The sequence below is a fragment of the Hippichthys cyanospilos genome, chromosome 4, assembly GCF_059441005.1.
Source record: "Hippichthys cyanospilos isolate Australia breed blue-spotted pipefish chromosome 4, RoL_Hcya_1.0, whole genome shotgun sequence".
Lineage (NCBI taxonomy): Eukaryota > Metazoa > Chordata > Actinopteri > Syngnathiformes > Syngnathidae > Hippichthys > Hippichthys cyanospilos.
The window spans coordinates 12,847,319-12,862,684 of NC_142372.1; the positions used below are offsets into that span (position 1 = coordinate 12,847,319).

Consider the following 15,366-nt stretch of genomic DNA (forward strand, 5'->3'; position numbering starts at 1 on the left):
CTCATGCTTTTTCGGAAGTTTGCAACTTTCCTTCCTTTATTTTGCGTATCCCACTAACTCAATGATTCTCAATTATATTTTGCACTATTTGAAAAACACTGCACTAATTACTAAATCAGTGAGTGTTTTTAAGCACTAAAATAACATCAGCCATTCGACCACGAGATGGTCGTTATTCAAGACGGTTTTTGCATACGAGGGTTTTCTGTTTAAGTGTGGCAGGAGTTGGAGTACTGCTGTGGTATGCCACTACAATATTCACTAAGCTAACGATCTAGCTACGTGTATGCCTACACCCACAAACGCATTTTCTGTGGGTATCAACATTTATAGAATAGCCTGGTAGCATTATTTAAGTTACAATTGAGGAAGCGACTAACTCTTGTTACAGAATGGACAAGACTCATGACCCAGCGGGATTTCTTCCAACTACCAAAGGTTTGAAGCAAATATATTTTTGTACTCAATCATGGATGTGTGGTATTTGATTGACAGCTGAGCAAGGTGCGCTTTCAGTGTATCCATTTGAGAGCGCCGGTAAGGGCTTGCTTTTTCTCCAGTCAGTCCACTCCTTTTATATGCTTTAATTTTTTTTTTTAAGCATTCAGATTTGACAAGCCGTTAAGAGCAAGCAACCTTTTCTGGTGTGTCAAATTGACAAGTAATGTTTATTTATTTTTTTGTTCCCAGGCACTTTGAAGGCATACATTTCTATGGGTGTGATTTGTGTTCATTGCACCTGAGTCCTTTATTGATACGAAGACCGATGACATGCATGCTTGTGCATTAATGGGCTTCCCTATGCTTTTACCATGTTCCACATTGGAAAGCATTTTGAGCTCACATAGTGTGTGTGTGTGAATGTGTGTGTGTGTGTGTGTGTATTTGTCATTGGTGCAAAGAACTCTTTATGCAGTCTCAGGCATCTCAGTGGATCTGAAAAAGCTAGAGGGCAAAGAGACTCTTCTCAAACATTTGAAGGATGATGTAAGCGGTAGTTACACTTTTATGACCTTTGAACCCTTTTACCTAGTTTCACCTTGTGCATCATTTCTCGGTCCATTAATATTTGAAGGAGAAAAGGGAATAGTATATAACATCATTCTAGCCACAGTGGATGGATACAAAGATAGTCTTTTAATTTGGAGTCCCGCCAATCACACAAAATATGGAGGCATGTTGAGATGAGAATCAGTTAATAAAGCCGTTTTGTTAGATGTCACGCAAATATTAGCATATTGTGCCAGACTTCAGTAACCCTAACCTCACTTCAGTGCCAATGTAATAATGGTTTCACATATGCCATAGCCATGCCAGCCGTGTAGCGGTTTTCAGTGCCAATCAGATCATGAAAAAATGTAGACTCAGTTGTGTCACCTTGACAACACATCTTTGTATCACAGCTCATAGCGTTAACAGAATAATTGTGAGATGAAGATTAGAAAATAGCTTCAATATACTGAGTATTGCTTGCTTAATTCAACTTTGTTTCACATCATTGCCTCTGGTGAAGTTATTATGAAGGCAGGATGGCCAAGCTGGAGTGATAATAGCACCAAACTATATTTGCATAAGACACAGATCACTAACAAGACAAGTGGTGAGCAGAGTCCGAATGAGAGCATGATTAGTTTTATTGACTAAATGTTCTAATTGCGAGGAAATATTGTCTTTGTTTACTGAGGTGTCGTCAGGCCAGTGGGCTTTAATCACACCAACGCGACAAGAAGACAAAATCACGTTGCATGACCCTGCATTTTAGAAACAAAGCAGTTCTCTGGATGGAAAGGGTTGTATTCTAAAGGTTGGGTAGGTCAGAAGTCATAGTTCATTCAACTACTGAATGTGTGTTTCCATTAAGAACATTTGCACAAAAAAAAAAAAAAAACATGTAACAATAGGAATTTTTAGCTGCAGTAGATTTAAGGCAGAGCTCAGAAGAAAAGAGCTCAGATGCAACCTGCTGGTTATTTTGTGGCCGTTAAAGAGCAGGCAGGAAACTCATCTATGACATTTCAATCACAATGTGATCTTACTGAGAGGATTGGCCGTTGTGTGACAAAAACACTAGATAAGAATGTTTGTGATAAACAGTTTCAACAAACAGTGCTTAAAATATTTCATTTATTTATTTAAGGCATTTGGACCGTTATACCTCATGATAGACCGATTATATGAGATCAAGGCTCCGGATTTCCACACTGCCTTTGGTAGTCCTTCCTTTTTGTTTCCTACCTTGTTTTAATATGTCATTTGACTTTATTTTTGTGCAGAGCAAAAGTCTAGTGCAAAGCCCAGGTTAACTGTGCACACAGGTCGAGGTCTCTCTTTTTTGGTATTTTCCAAGACATATCACATGGTAGAATTGAACATCGAGGGGCCTTTGCGCCTGTGCTGTGTTAAAAATCAGGGTGTGACAATTGTAAGAGAGGTTTGATGCTGCAGAAGTAGAAATACAATCATGCAAACAAGTCACTTCATACAGTTAAAATGTAGGATGTCCACTTGCTGTGACAGCTGTACATGTGATATGTCTAATTGGATACTGTACCTGTAACCATACCTGGGTGCCCCAAGGTCAACTCCACACCCATCAAAAGTTCTGAAGGGCAGTGATAGCACAGAATAGAATAGAATAGAATAGAATACAATACAATAGAATAGAATAGAATAGAATAGAATAGAATAGAATGCCTTTATTGCACAGCAGGTTTATGAGGGGTGTAACTAAAATATTTTTGAATCTTTATGGCCGAATTTATAGGAGTGCTCATCCCTCTCCTGAATGCGTGTGTGTATCCTACAAGACATGTGATTGGCTCCCGGCGCAACTCTTGACCAATGAGGCTTGTAGTTGTAATCTACTCCCGCCCCACACTAAAGTTAGTGTGCTAAACAAATAGATGGTCATTAATGGGTAAAAATGATCCATTCATCCATCCATCCATCCATCCATCCATCCATCCATCCATCCATAATAATAAGTGGTTTAAAAATAATTGTCCCACACTATTTTCATGGAAACTACATTCAACCGTGTGTCATTCGTACTCGCCGCCCACCCTCAAAGTCGTGCAGGGCAGTCATGGCGTGCAGTCACAGCTGGTATAATTAAAATATTTTTGAAGGGCCCTGATCATGGACTAAATAACTTTTTGTAGCCTTTAAAGTAATTACATTAATTATTCTATATTTATTATTAACAATTATACAAATTTCTCTGCCTTATTGCCTTAAACGTGTTCTTTTCCTTCACTGATCACTTTCTGGCGTGTTCTGCACTCTGGGCATCGACTCTACCTGAGCCGATGAAAAGGGCTCTCGAGAACCACGATGGCATCAGAGCAAGGAGAAAAGCACCTAAACACCGTGCCTTGTACTGCCCATGCAGGGTAAACACACACCCATATTACCTGAGCACATTTGCTTCCAGTTTTACACCAGAGTTGAGGAGAAAAGATTTTGCGACATTTCAGCCAAGTAAACCACAATGTTTCACTCTTTAGTTACAAAGTTTTACTGTAGAAAATGGCAAAAATGTGCGCTTGGGAGCACACGGCTGGACAACCTGCAGGCATTTGTGGTCGTCATCATTTTGCGGAGTGTATGAAGCATGTGCAAAGTTTCAAAAAAACATTTTAAAAAAGAATATCATATCAAGGCATTGTTAATTAGGGATGTTGACAGAAGAGCTGGCCTAACTAATGTGTTCTGAAGCCTCCATGTAAAATCTGTTGTACATCAAATAAAGTGTCATTATGCATAGAAGAATCAGTTCTCTAAACTTCAGTGGAATCATATGCAGGGCTGAAAACTGTGTGTATCCATTAGATGAGACACAAAAAAGATTCTCTATTATCTTGGAGGGAAAAAAAATCATATTGCATGAATAATTTCCATCTTGTCCTGACAAGTGCGGTGAACCTTCATTTGCAATGCTTGATTTAACATTTGTAATTCCCTCTTAGGCGAGTGGCGACATTCAAACTGGCATCATCACAAAATCTGATTTGTGGCGTTAATATGGTTTAATAATATCTGCTTGTTAGACCAACACATAATAGCGTAACATTATATTCGGAGAACAAAGAAGCCATTTGTCATTCAAAGATGAAAATCAAAACATTTCACAGTGAGAATTCAATGGAAAATCTACAAAGCTTGTGTTAAAGCTGCCCTAGATAAAATTCTGAATATTATTAGCCTAAGAGCATAATTTTTCAAGGTATTGTATTTTTACCAGCTTCAACCAGTTCACTGACCAAAAAAAAAAAAAAAAATACGACATTAGCTGAGAGAAATTGAAATCCACTATGGCAATTCCTTAGTGCAGTATTCCGTAACTAGGAGTTCAGAACAGAAAAATAATCAAAGTAAAAAAAAAAAAAATGCATCTCTGAATGGGTTAATTTTTCCTTTCGTCATTGTAAAAAGACACAATTTAGCACAATCATCATCCTATAGAGCAAGGGTTCTCAAACATTTTGGAGTCAGGGACCCTTTTTTGAAAATCAAATTTTCCAAGGACCTCATTGCAAATGTTTGTGGAAACAAAACAAAAAAAAAATACATATGACAGGCTGTTCTTCTTCTGATATCATTATTATTATTTTATCATTGTTTTTAATCAACCTATTTTTAAGGTCAATCTACCCTAATTGTTAGCCTTTTTTCCCCAGCCTTACATACAAGCACTTTTCCTATAAGCAGCAAAAGATATCTGTAATTATGACCATTTATACCCTTCATTAGTAGAGACTAAAATTACATGTTTTTGATTTAGTCAGTTTTAAACAGGCTTTTAAAATCCATAAATACCCGATGATGCCAAATGTCTTCATACTGTATGCGAATAGTGGTGCTAACACTAAAAGCTGTTTAATGTATTGAAATTAATTGGGAGTTAACACAAAAAACTAAATATGGATGGTGAATTGTAAGCAATGTAAAATTTCAAACCGCATGACAAAAAGTGCCGTAAGTTATAAAGGTCCCGTCACATGAGTCATTGTAGGATGTATGGAAGATGTTACCCCTTTCCATCGCTTGTATGTTTTTCATTATGTAACACATGAACAAATGTGGTTTACCATCATGAGTGCTGTGCACATCCTATCATCTAATAATGAGTACAAGTGAATTATTTTCTTCCAAACCATGGCTGCCAACAAAGAATGCAATGTTTGGATGTTCTTTGCTTTTGGTGTGGGGTATAAAGAAGAGCTGTGATTTGTCTTTGAATGGTGGAGTGGAATTCTATTGTACAAGCCATGTTCATGGTTTGTCTTATTTCTACTGGCACCTTTTGTGCAAGTGGGTGGGTGGATCGAACATGTTGCTTCACTTGAGCAGTTCAATTTTGAATTAATCAGCTTTGCATGATCTCTTGGAAAAACCTGCTAGTCTTAAAACATACACAGACATTCAAACAGACACTTCTCAGGTTTGTATTAATTATACAGAGACAATGTTTCTTATCCTAATTTAACAAAAACAATTGGGGAAGGAGGTAAGAAAACCAGTAAATGCTTATGCAAACCCGAAAAACAATGGAAGACAAATCGTCAGTCTCGCAGATACTCAATATCTCAGCTAGCTCTGGGGACACAGGGAAAGTGTTACAGTTCAATCTTTATGTCCAAGTATGAGAATGTTTGAATTTACAAGCATCGCGTCTGAATTTTAATCAAAACAAATCCCCCTGATATATCAAACTCAGAAAATGACGGATGACTATCATGGGTTGAACACAGAACTTAAGCTATCTGCTCATCAAGTGAATAGAGTGAGTTTTCCTCTACATTTGCAAAGCTGGGAAGCACTGAGAGCACTCAAGTTTGGTTTGACGTTGGTTCAAAGTTCTGAGTCCACTGTGAAATGAGAGAGAACATACACATGGCAAAGAATCGACTGGAGTTTTTGCCTTTTCACATCCCCTGTGGAATATCTTCCTCGGCACGTCATATAATCACCATGTTAAAAAGATCATTAGTACTAATTACCATGCAAATACCGCTGTTATTTCTTTCCTACTATTAACAATATTTGGAGAGCTTATTACCTTGAAGCACTGAACTATGCAAATAAGGCCCTCGCTAACACCCGCATTATTTTTTTTATTAAAAAAGACCAGGCATCCTGTCTATCTTGGGTTTAACACAAAAAAATAAGCACGGTTTTCCCCGGAGACACGTCGTAAACAACTCTGCTTATTTGTGCGCATTTGGCAGGATAGCTAAAGGGATTTGCAAAGCCCAGAGATAGCAGAGCACTTATCCAAACTGGTCAAATATCCCTACGGATAACACAATTATATGAAATCGTTGGATGTTTTCTGCCTATAAGCCAAGGTCTAAGTCGGCTTAAAGACGTCTTTTCTCTGGATAAGATGAGACATCCTCTGATGTTGTGATCAAAGTTCTGTTCAGGCATCTCTGATCGGTCTGTCACCACATAGTCTCCTATTAATAGACACCCAAACGGTGCAAAATTCCAACGGGATGCAAGCTGTTATCAGCGCCTTGCGCAAAGGTTTGCACAGCCTTCAGGTGTTAATTAAATCTCCGCTGACTTCCGCAGAATCGGCTGCAGTTGAATCAAGAAAAGACGCTCTCATCCCACCGATTGCGCTCAAGAGAGGCCGGCTTCCTGAGAACAGAGGGAATCGGCAGAGCTTGAAGTGGGCCGGTTTGTAAGCGGCCGCTTCGTTTCTGGAGAGCTGGGAATTGATTTTCTGAGCGTGGTCAACCTCAGTGGACATCGCTGAGCCTTGAAGTGCAGTCTGGATGTCTGTAGTGCTGCTTGGCATACATGCATGGGAGCTCACAACCCGAGGCCTTGCACATGTGCGCGCACACACCGGCACGCACACACACCCCCGAAAGCCCAGGGCGGTGAGGTATTATTACAGAAGAATTGAGCAAACGGCCTTTAATGACCCACTTTAAACTGTCTGCCATTCTATGTGCCTTTCCTCAAATTTAATAACTTCCTTTCCATCTTGCACAATCCTTGCTCCATGCGGAGATAGACGGTGACTGACTATTTGGGGGGCGGCAAAAGTAATTCCTACCTACTCGCACCGATCCTCGCAATGTTATTCCATGTATGTAACACACACAGGATGTGTTGTCAAAAGCAGTCTCCAGCACCAATAGCAGTCTCCAGCACCAATAACCAGAATACATAAGTTTAATTAAGTCTCACTTGAGACATAAACCCTACATTACCTTGAAGAGAGAATATGCATAGCATAAACAAGAATACCTTACTTTGCATAAACATATGCAAGACCACAGATATGTGGATATGTTCTTTGGGAGGCACATACTTCTGCAGGATGGCGAGAATTAAAAAAAAAAAAAAACAACTAGGATATTGTGCAACTTTATTATTATTTGACCCAAAATAAGATTTTCTGAAATAGTAATGAATAAATGAAAAATTACCGCTACGTAATACAATGTAACATCTACAGTGGGTTTATTTCAAGGTTCAAGCCTACTTGAAGGCAATACATGCATTTATGAAAGACCAACTCTAAACGTAAATCAAAATCAGCATGCTGGTGTTCACTGTTACAGTTGTTCCATCATCACTTACTGCCACATGCTAGCTGTGTTTTCTTATAAATGAATGCCGGTTGACTGACTAATGTCTCTTGTGATCCTTAGAAGACATTGCAATGTATTTTTTGCAAAATATTGCTTATTTTTGCAAAGCATCAAGTAAGCTAGATAAAGTTACCGTTGCCTCATTATAGCTACCTATATTACACTTGGCAGGCCAATTGAGCATGTACTCATTCAATCCCAAAGACATTTTTAGATATCTTTACAGAGACCAGACATTCAAACCAAGATACTTGACAGTATTACCAAATAAAAGGTAAAGGAAGATATGAAAGTATCTGACATTGAATGAGTTCCGACACCCTTGAATATTGTAAAATATAGTTTATCCGACTGTCTGTGGCCAGTCTCGGATTGGTTTCTTGATATGATGCAACCATTTTTTTTTTCCAGAAGAAAGGGATGGTAGTGAATTCTAGACTGGTGATTAAAACATCTATACACACTATGGAGAGAATTTGTGATAACATTTTGAATTTCAAATTGATAGATTAATTGCCAGCCTTAGGGGTGGCGAGGTGTTTGGTGAAGGTGACACCCCTTGCTACAATATAAAACCGCCTATGGTACATAGACAAACAACCTTACATTCATGTCTAACTTTGGAGCAAAGTGGATGGAAGAATGGAAGAATGTTTAATGCAGTACATCATATTAGCTCAGGGGTTTCAAACGTACAGCCCATACACCAAGGAGGCTTGATCCCACAAGATGATTTTTTGAAGCATTAAAAAATATGAAGATATGAATATACGTAGATATAAATGTAACTTGCGGATCGCTTCGGTGGCCAGCTTTGTCGTGCTAATACTCAGTGCAGTTAAATTCTTCTGATCACCCCAAAGAGGGTCACGATGAGAGGCGTTCACCACTTCCGACAAGATCTAGAGCATGTACTTTGGTGTTTGGTAATGATGTTAAGCTCCATCAAAATTACAGAAAATTCAGTGAAGATGTGACATTGGGTGGAGGGAGACATGACCGTGCTCATAAGGACAAGATAGCAAGGGCAGTCATTACCGGAAACAGATTTATCAGGATTAACTCATGAATAAAAGATCACAGGGATTTATAATGAAGGTTTATTGTGTTTAGCTGGCCTTGATCTTATAAAGATCTGACAAATATTCAGGATGCACCCCCTCCATATTTAAGTAGCCCGTCCTGCAGAATCAGTGTGTCTAATCTGAGATCTCTATCTGCCTGTTCGCGGATTGCTGCTGCAAGAACATTCAAACAGACCATTTTATTACACTGCAATTAGTGCTGAACGCACCGAATGTATGGTAAGCAGCGACCACAGTTCTGCGCAGATGGGTCGGAATTGACATGCGGGAATCGTTTCTTTCATCTTACCACGCTCATTTACAGCATATGTCTATGTCTTAAAATGTTGCCAACTTTGCACCCATAAAATGGCTCCTCTTCCATCACTTTTTGTTAACTACTGATTATACTCATGGCTTTTAGGCATTGAGGTTTCAGTATGGGTATGGATATGCATTTGACTAAGACTATTAGAAATAAACATTTGCATTACTGGAAAATATTACTTTAAGATGTTTGTTTTCTCACGCAGACAATTTCCAACAAATGCATATTATCAATCAAACAATGATGGCTTTGTTTAAAAACTAAAATGTGCAGCAGTGCAACAGAAATGAATCATGCATTATACAGTACAACGATGCCTTGTTTAATTCTTTTCATTGGAAAAGAAAGTACAACCTCTTACCCGCAACACTAATTTAGAAAAGTAAAAGAGCACATTATAATTGTGTGCTTAAATTACAAAAAATATAACTTTTTACTCGTCAATTTTCATGATACATGTATCGATATTACATGAAACAAAATGACATTTGCTGAGAACAATGCATAAGTCCACAGAAACACGGATCATGACATACTGTACTCATAGATGTTGCTCCCTGGACTCCCTTTTTATTATAACTGCCATTGTGCGCTTGTGAGCTTCCTTCTGCTTTAACCATGATGTTCATGTAGGCCTAAGCAACACTCAGAAGCAGTCCAAGTTTAAATGAAAGACCAGCTAAAACACTTACGGAAATGAAATCATACCAGTCAAAAACAAACATCCAGATACGCATGTGGGAATCTATTGTATTGGAACCAGGATGCATTTTCATGAGAACAACATAGTGTACTTCATATTAAAAAAAAGAGAAAACATTCACATGTGAATGGTAAATGTGCCAACAATGCACATGTTGGTTCCCTCATCCGTTTCAAATTGGACTCGCCTCTGGCTGCACTGCTCGATTTGAGCGATTATAATGACCGTCCTGGGATCCAAAGCATGCATGTAAGCTTTTGGAAAGCTTTGTTTTACCAAACACGAATATCCGCAGGGATCATGAAGCAAGTTAACAGAGGAGACTTCCAGCTGAGATGAAATAATTATTTAATCCCTTGCCATTTTATTTTCTGTTTTTCTTTTATTAATAGACAATGATGCCACTTTTAAACCACCAAATGACATTACAATCAAACATTTTCAGCAGTAGAAAGGCTCCTTCAGAATATTTCAAACCATCTTGAATGAAACTATGAATCTTCAAAAAGCAAACCCCTTTCTATCATTGACAATGCAACGTTGCACTCTGTCTACATTTACCATGTGTCTTCCTGAAATGGCAGCATTCTTAATGCAAAACACTGAATTGACTTTTATTCAACTTTTATTTTTAATTGAAAATGTGAAATTTTAAGTACCTTTTACATTACTGACTAGGGATGAAAAAAAAAGAACAAAAAAAAACAACTTCCAAACAATGCTATTTAGGGAGGAGTCTTTCACGCTTCCCCTATTCTGCTTTCTTTACAGGTGAGGAGAGAAATGTAAAGTATGTGTATATTGTCACCATTGTATTATCCACATAGGAGCGATATAATGCACAAGGGATATGCATTTTAGTATTCTTGTGAATCTATACCATCAGTGTTCAAGCACAAAGAAAGAATAAACATCAGCTCACAGTCCTCAAGGAAGTTTTTAAAGTCATTTCTTGCTGAAGAACTGGAAAATAATTTGCAAGGAAGGCACACAGGGTTCCATGACTGGCAAGATTCAGATTCATCCAAAAGTACCTGAAATTCTTATGATGGGGCAATTATAGAGCAATTTTATCCGATGAAAAAAATAACTATGAAAAACACAATAAAAAATCAATATAATAAGATAGTCAGACTCATCATAGTAGGCAACAATGAAAACGCCTGCCAATATGCTCTTTAAAGACAACTCAACTATAGTTGTGTTTCCCTAGAAACACAGATCTGCAATTTCAGTCATTGTTCTGTAATTTCTGTTTTGCCTTAAGTCTAAACCATCCCTGTTCTGCATTTCACCTGCTGAACAGAGTTTAATGGGGAAATCAGGCGACGTCTGTATTTTGCAGTCACAGAAAAAAAATGCCCCACACTGCGAGAGGAAATGGGAGATTTCATAGTCCACATGGGGTCTTGGCCCTGGTGTCTGGTCTTTGGAGAGAGTCTCATTAGACTTCTCATTACAGACCCAGCGAGCTCCTGTAATGACTGCTTGCATTTACAAATCGTCTCAGACATGAGAGGGACGAACACAGGCAATCTCATTGTGCCAAGTCCTCTGATTAGAGCATTTGAACAATACAGGTAATGCATATTTATGTTTATGGTTTTGTATGCTGGGAACAATTAAAAAACAGCAACCAGGTAAATCACCTAGCAATCTGACTACATGCATGTGACCATGAAATATCTATTTGACATACATCACTGACTATGGGATGTAATAAATGACTTTAAATGTGGGCAGCATCTCTGGTGAAAAGCCCCTGTGAATTAAATTGAAGCCACAATTGTCTGTTATGTTCAGTGGAAGTCGCAATACAGATTCATGATTGCTTACTTGGATTGCGGAGAATGTGATGGGTAGGCTATTTAAGAGGGTGCTGGCAAGCAATTTTATATTTATTACCAGGCTATCACATTATACTATATGTTTAAAATGAGTGGACCCACCTTATATGTTGGAAATCGAATTCTTTTACTCAGGGAAATTGTCTTTCGGGGGGTAAAATCTAAAAACGGGATAGCATGTGTATTTTCCATTTGTATTTTATTGTGAAAGTCAGACAGGCCCCAGGCTGAAGTAAGGATTCGTACTGTATACATGCAGGATTAAAGACCAGGAAAATAAAATGGCCAACAACCTTTCTCGCACTACGGGAAACAATTGAAAGTGGTATGTCAGTCCCTCTGCAGGAATGCCAACCTATAGAAATTCACTTTCAGAAAATCTAACTGGATTTTGATATTCAATTGTAATTACATTTCATATTCAATTTAAAATTGAAATATTATCAATTCTGTCATGAACATTCTATCTATCTATCTATCTATCTGTCTATCTATCTATCTATCTATCTATCTATCTATCTATCTATCTATCTATCTATCTATCTATCTATCTATCTATCTATCTATCTATCTATCTATCTATCTATCTATCTATCTATCTATCTATCTATCTATCTATCTATCGTTGCTTATCTTCACCAGGGTCGCTGGAATGGTAGTGCCTAGCCCAGCTGACTTCGGGCAGTAAGCAGGGGACACTGAAATGGTTGCCAGCCATTTGTATGGCACACAGAGACAAACAACCACTCAATACAACTAAAAATACAACTAATATCACTTTCATACATAGAATTTACTAGTGCACAAAAGTACCCATTTATTATCTGCAACATCACACTGTGGCTGTAAAACGTCAGTGGTTAGTGAGTTTCATAACAAAGTATGTACGATCTGTAACAATTGTTAGCTCTGCCTCCTTTGTAATTGATGCTGCCTCCTTTGTAATTGATGTGAACACTTATGAAATGTGTGACATATGTCCATACGTACGCGTGTTTGCTTGTTTGTGTGTATGTGCATTCACGTGTGTTTGGGTTGTGTATCTTTACTGTTTGTATGTCTGCAAATGAACACTTTGCTACGCGCGGCCCATGGCTGGAGTGGAACATGGCAATGAATATCAATTTTGTATTCATCATTGACTGCGCCACCACACCCCGCCCTTCACCCCCCCCACTCCCAACACAGAAAGCACACCTGACACTAAAGCTAATCAGGTTTCTGTGTGTGTCAGCATTTGTTAAAAATGTGAACACTTCCAAAGAAGGAACCTACCTCAAGCACGCAACAGTTCTTCATTCAAAGGCATTAATGTGAATATTAATGACAGCCTGTGCGTATATAGTTTTTTTGTATTGTTTTGTTCACTGATTATAATTAACGTGTGTTGCTGGCCTCTATTGATGACAAAATGTATTGTTGGACCTTTACTTGTGGAAAAACATAAATATTACAATACATAAGAGTAACAATTTCCATACATACCAAAGAAAAAGCAATCTATTAAATCTTAAAGGGGAGTTTAATGCAAAAATATATATAAAATAATAATAATAACAATAAAGTGTTCTCACCCCAATGAGTCTATTCTGATTAATAATGCATTTGTGCAATATGGTTTAAGCGGTAAATTTACCCAGTTTTCAGAAAATCGGATGTGACAAAACCCAGTAAATGGATGAGCCATAATTGGTCGTTACCTCATATAAAGATGAAAAGTGTATTAATGATTAATACATAAATACCATTAAAATAAACACTGAAATCTACAGCAGTATCACATTCAGTCAAATGTAGTCGATACAACCTCGTTTTGTCAAAATCAAAAAGACTAGAAGGAATAACGAAGCTCATTTTTTGTGCATTCAGGTCTTCTATTGTATGTACTGAGCATAAAGTGCTTTTTGTCTCGAATAATATGACTAACAATAACAATAAGACTAAGTGAAAAGCAGCCCTCCAAATATGTGTGTCAAAAATGCTTAAGTGAATAAGTTTTGATTTTTTTTAATCATTGCATGAACATGAATGGTAACTAGATAAATATAATACTATCTATTAAAGCATTGAATGAAAAGAGCATTGTAACAGGCTGATTGTGCAGTGACTAATTTTAGGTTAGGAATAATAGCACTCAAGTCTCAAGAACCATCCCAATCCGGATTTACGTACATGCAACGTGTACCCATCATTCACCTGCATTCATACTGCAGGGAATTTTGCCCTGACAACCAATGGCCGTACATCCTGTGCTACTTTCATAACTAAATACAGAAACCTCATAGCAAAAAAATCAAATGTATTTGCTATCAGCTCAATTCATTTTCTACGATAAAACCGACCAGATTGTCGAATTCAAACCGCCCATTGTGCTCATTTAAATCGAATGTCTAATCACCCCCTTTAAATAATTTGAAAGAAAAGTAATAGCAGCCAGAAGTCAGCAATGGCAGAGACCCCATTGCTCACACAATGCTCTCATTATCTGCTGTGACTTCAGGTCTTCAATATTAGCCAACAATAAGCCCTCTGCAGGACCAACTGCGTTGCCAGTTATTTTAGGACTGGGTGGGAGAGACAGCCGTGGAGCAGGAAAAGGCGAAACATAACATGCTATTTGTGGAGGTAATAAAAAGACATGAGACCGAATCGGGAGAGAATACAAGACTCGGAAATGACTATATAAATGTATGCAGACCTTGACTATGAAAGGCCTCCTTGAGCCCTGTCAGGGGAAAAAAAAACTACCAGTCCTTGCTGCGTGCAAAGCAAAAATGTCTAGTCATGACTTTCATCACTGACTGACTGATTTGCAAACAATAGTGATGAGTCTACACTTTTGGAACGCACCAGCAAGAGAAAGTTAAGAATAGAATAGCCATTTCAATGATCTAACAAGTCTGGACAACAACGTTCTACTAATTGAAAACTGACTTCAGGGACCTGATGTTTAATACCAGCCAAATGAATAGTTGCTTCTTTGTCTGCTATTTAAAATGTTCCAACTCAGAGGATTTTACAGCAAGCATGTATAAATATTGTCTGACCTAAAACTGAAATTCCTTTCAAGAAATGGTGGAGAAGTTTATGCTACCAAAAATTTTAAACCACTGATGCAGACTCCATCTCATGTTGAACATCAGAGTTCGTAAAACTCCCAAATGTTATTTTAGAAAAATGGGAGTTGAAACAGCTGTAGGTACAAATTACATCTTTACATAACCAATTGCCATATCTATTTGTGATGGGCAGCGGTCTGACTGTTTTTGTCCCAACAACAACAAAAAAATATCTTACTTTTTGTCTGATCTCCTCCTCCATTTTGACAGGTGATCCAAGCTCAGCTACTTGTCTGACACCTTCACTGGCCAAGCCTCCATATTCCCACAGTACATAGTTCTTGGAGTGGGATGCACCAATAAGGGCTGACCAGTGATTGGCACGACCTGGTAAAAGGTAACTTCATTAGGTTAGCATACACATACAAGGTCTGTTGCTAGTTATTCTCCATGCATGCAGGAACACAGTGACCACAGTGACCACTGATACCCTATGAATAAAAAATAAAAAAAGTTTAATTATTGCAAAAATCACCTGGAGTGAGGTTATACTTAAACACCACCCATATGCAAAGACCGGCGACATTTGTTGTTTTGATGTCATCACTTGATGGCCAAATGGCTGATCCTATTTTGGTGCTTAAAAACAGATATTGATTTGGTAGTTAGCCGGCTTTCATTAAAGACTACGTTACTACACGGAACTTCCGAAAAGAAAGTTGTAAATTGTATTATCCAGGAACACAACCTGT

At 38.0% G+C, this 15,366-nt stretch overlaps 1 protein-coding gene across 2 annotated transcripts in view; it reads right to left on the reverse strand.

Annotated features, from left to right (window-relative positions):
- Positions 1-15,366, reverse strand: part of spon1a (spondin 1a) — a 53,439-nt gene that overhangs the window by 21,683 nt on the left and 16,390 nt on the right. For both annotated transcript variants that reach the window (XM_088413910.1, XM_088413909.1), the window contains exon 6: positions 14,853-15,001. In XM_088413910.1, the coding sequence (XP_088270036.1) occupies positions 14,853-15,001 (149 nt within the window). The remainder of the gene's footprint in view (positions 1-14,852; positions 15,002-15,366) is intronic.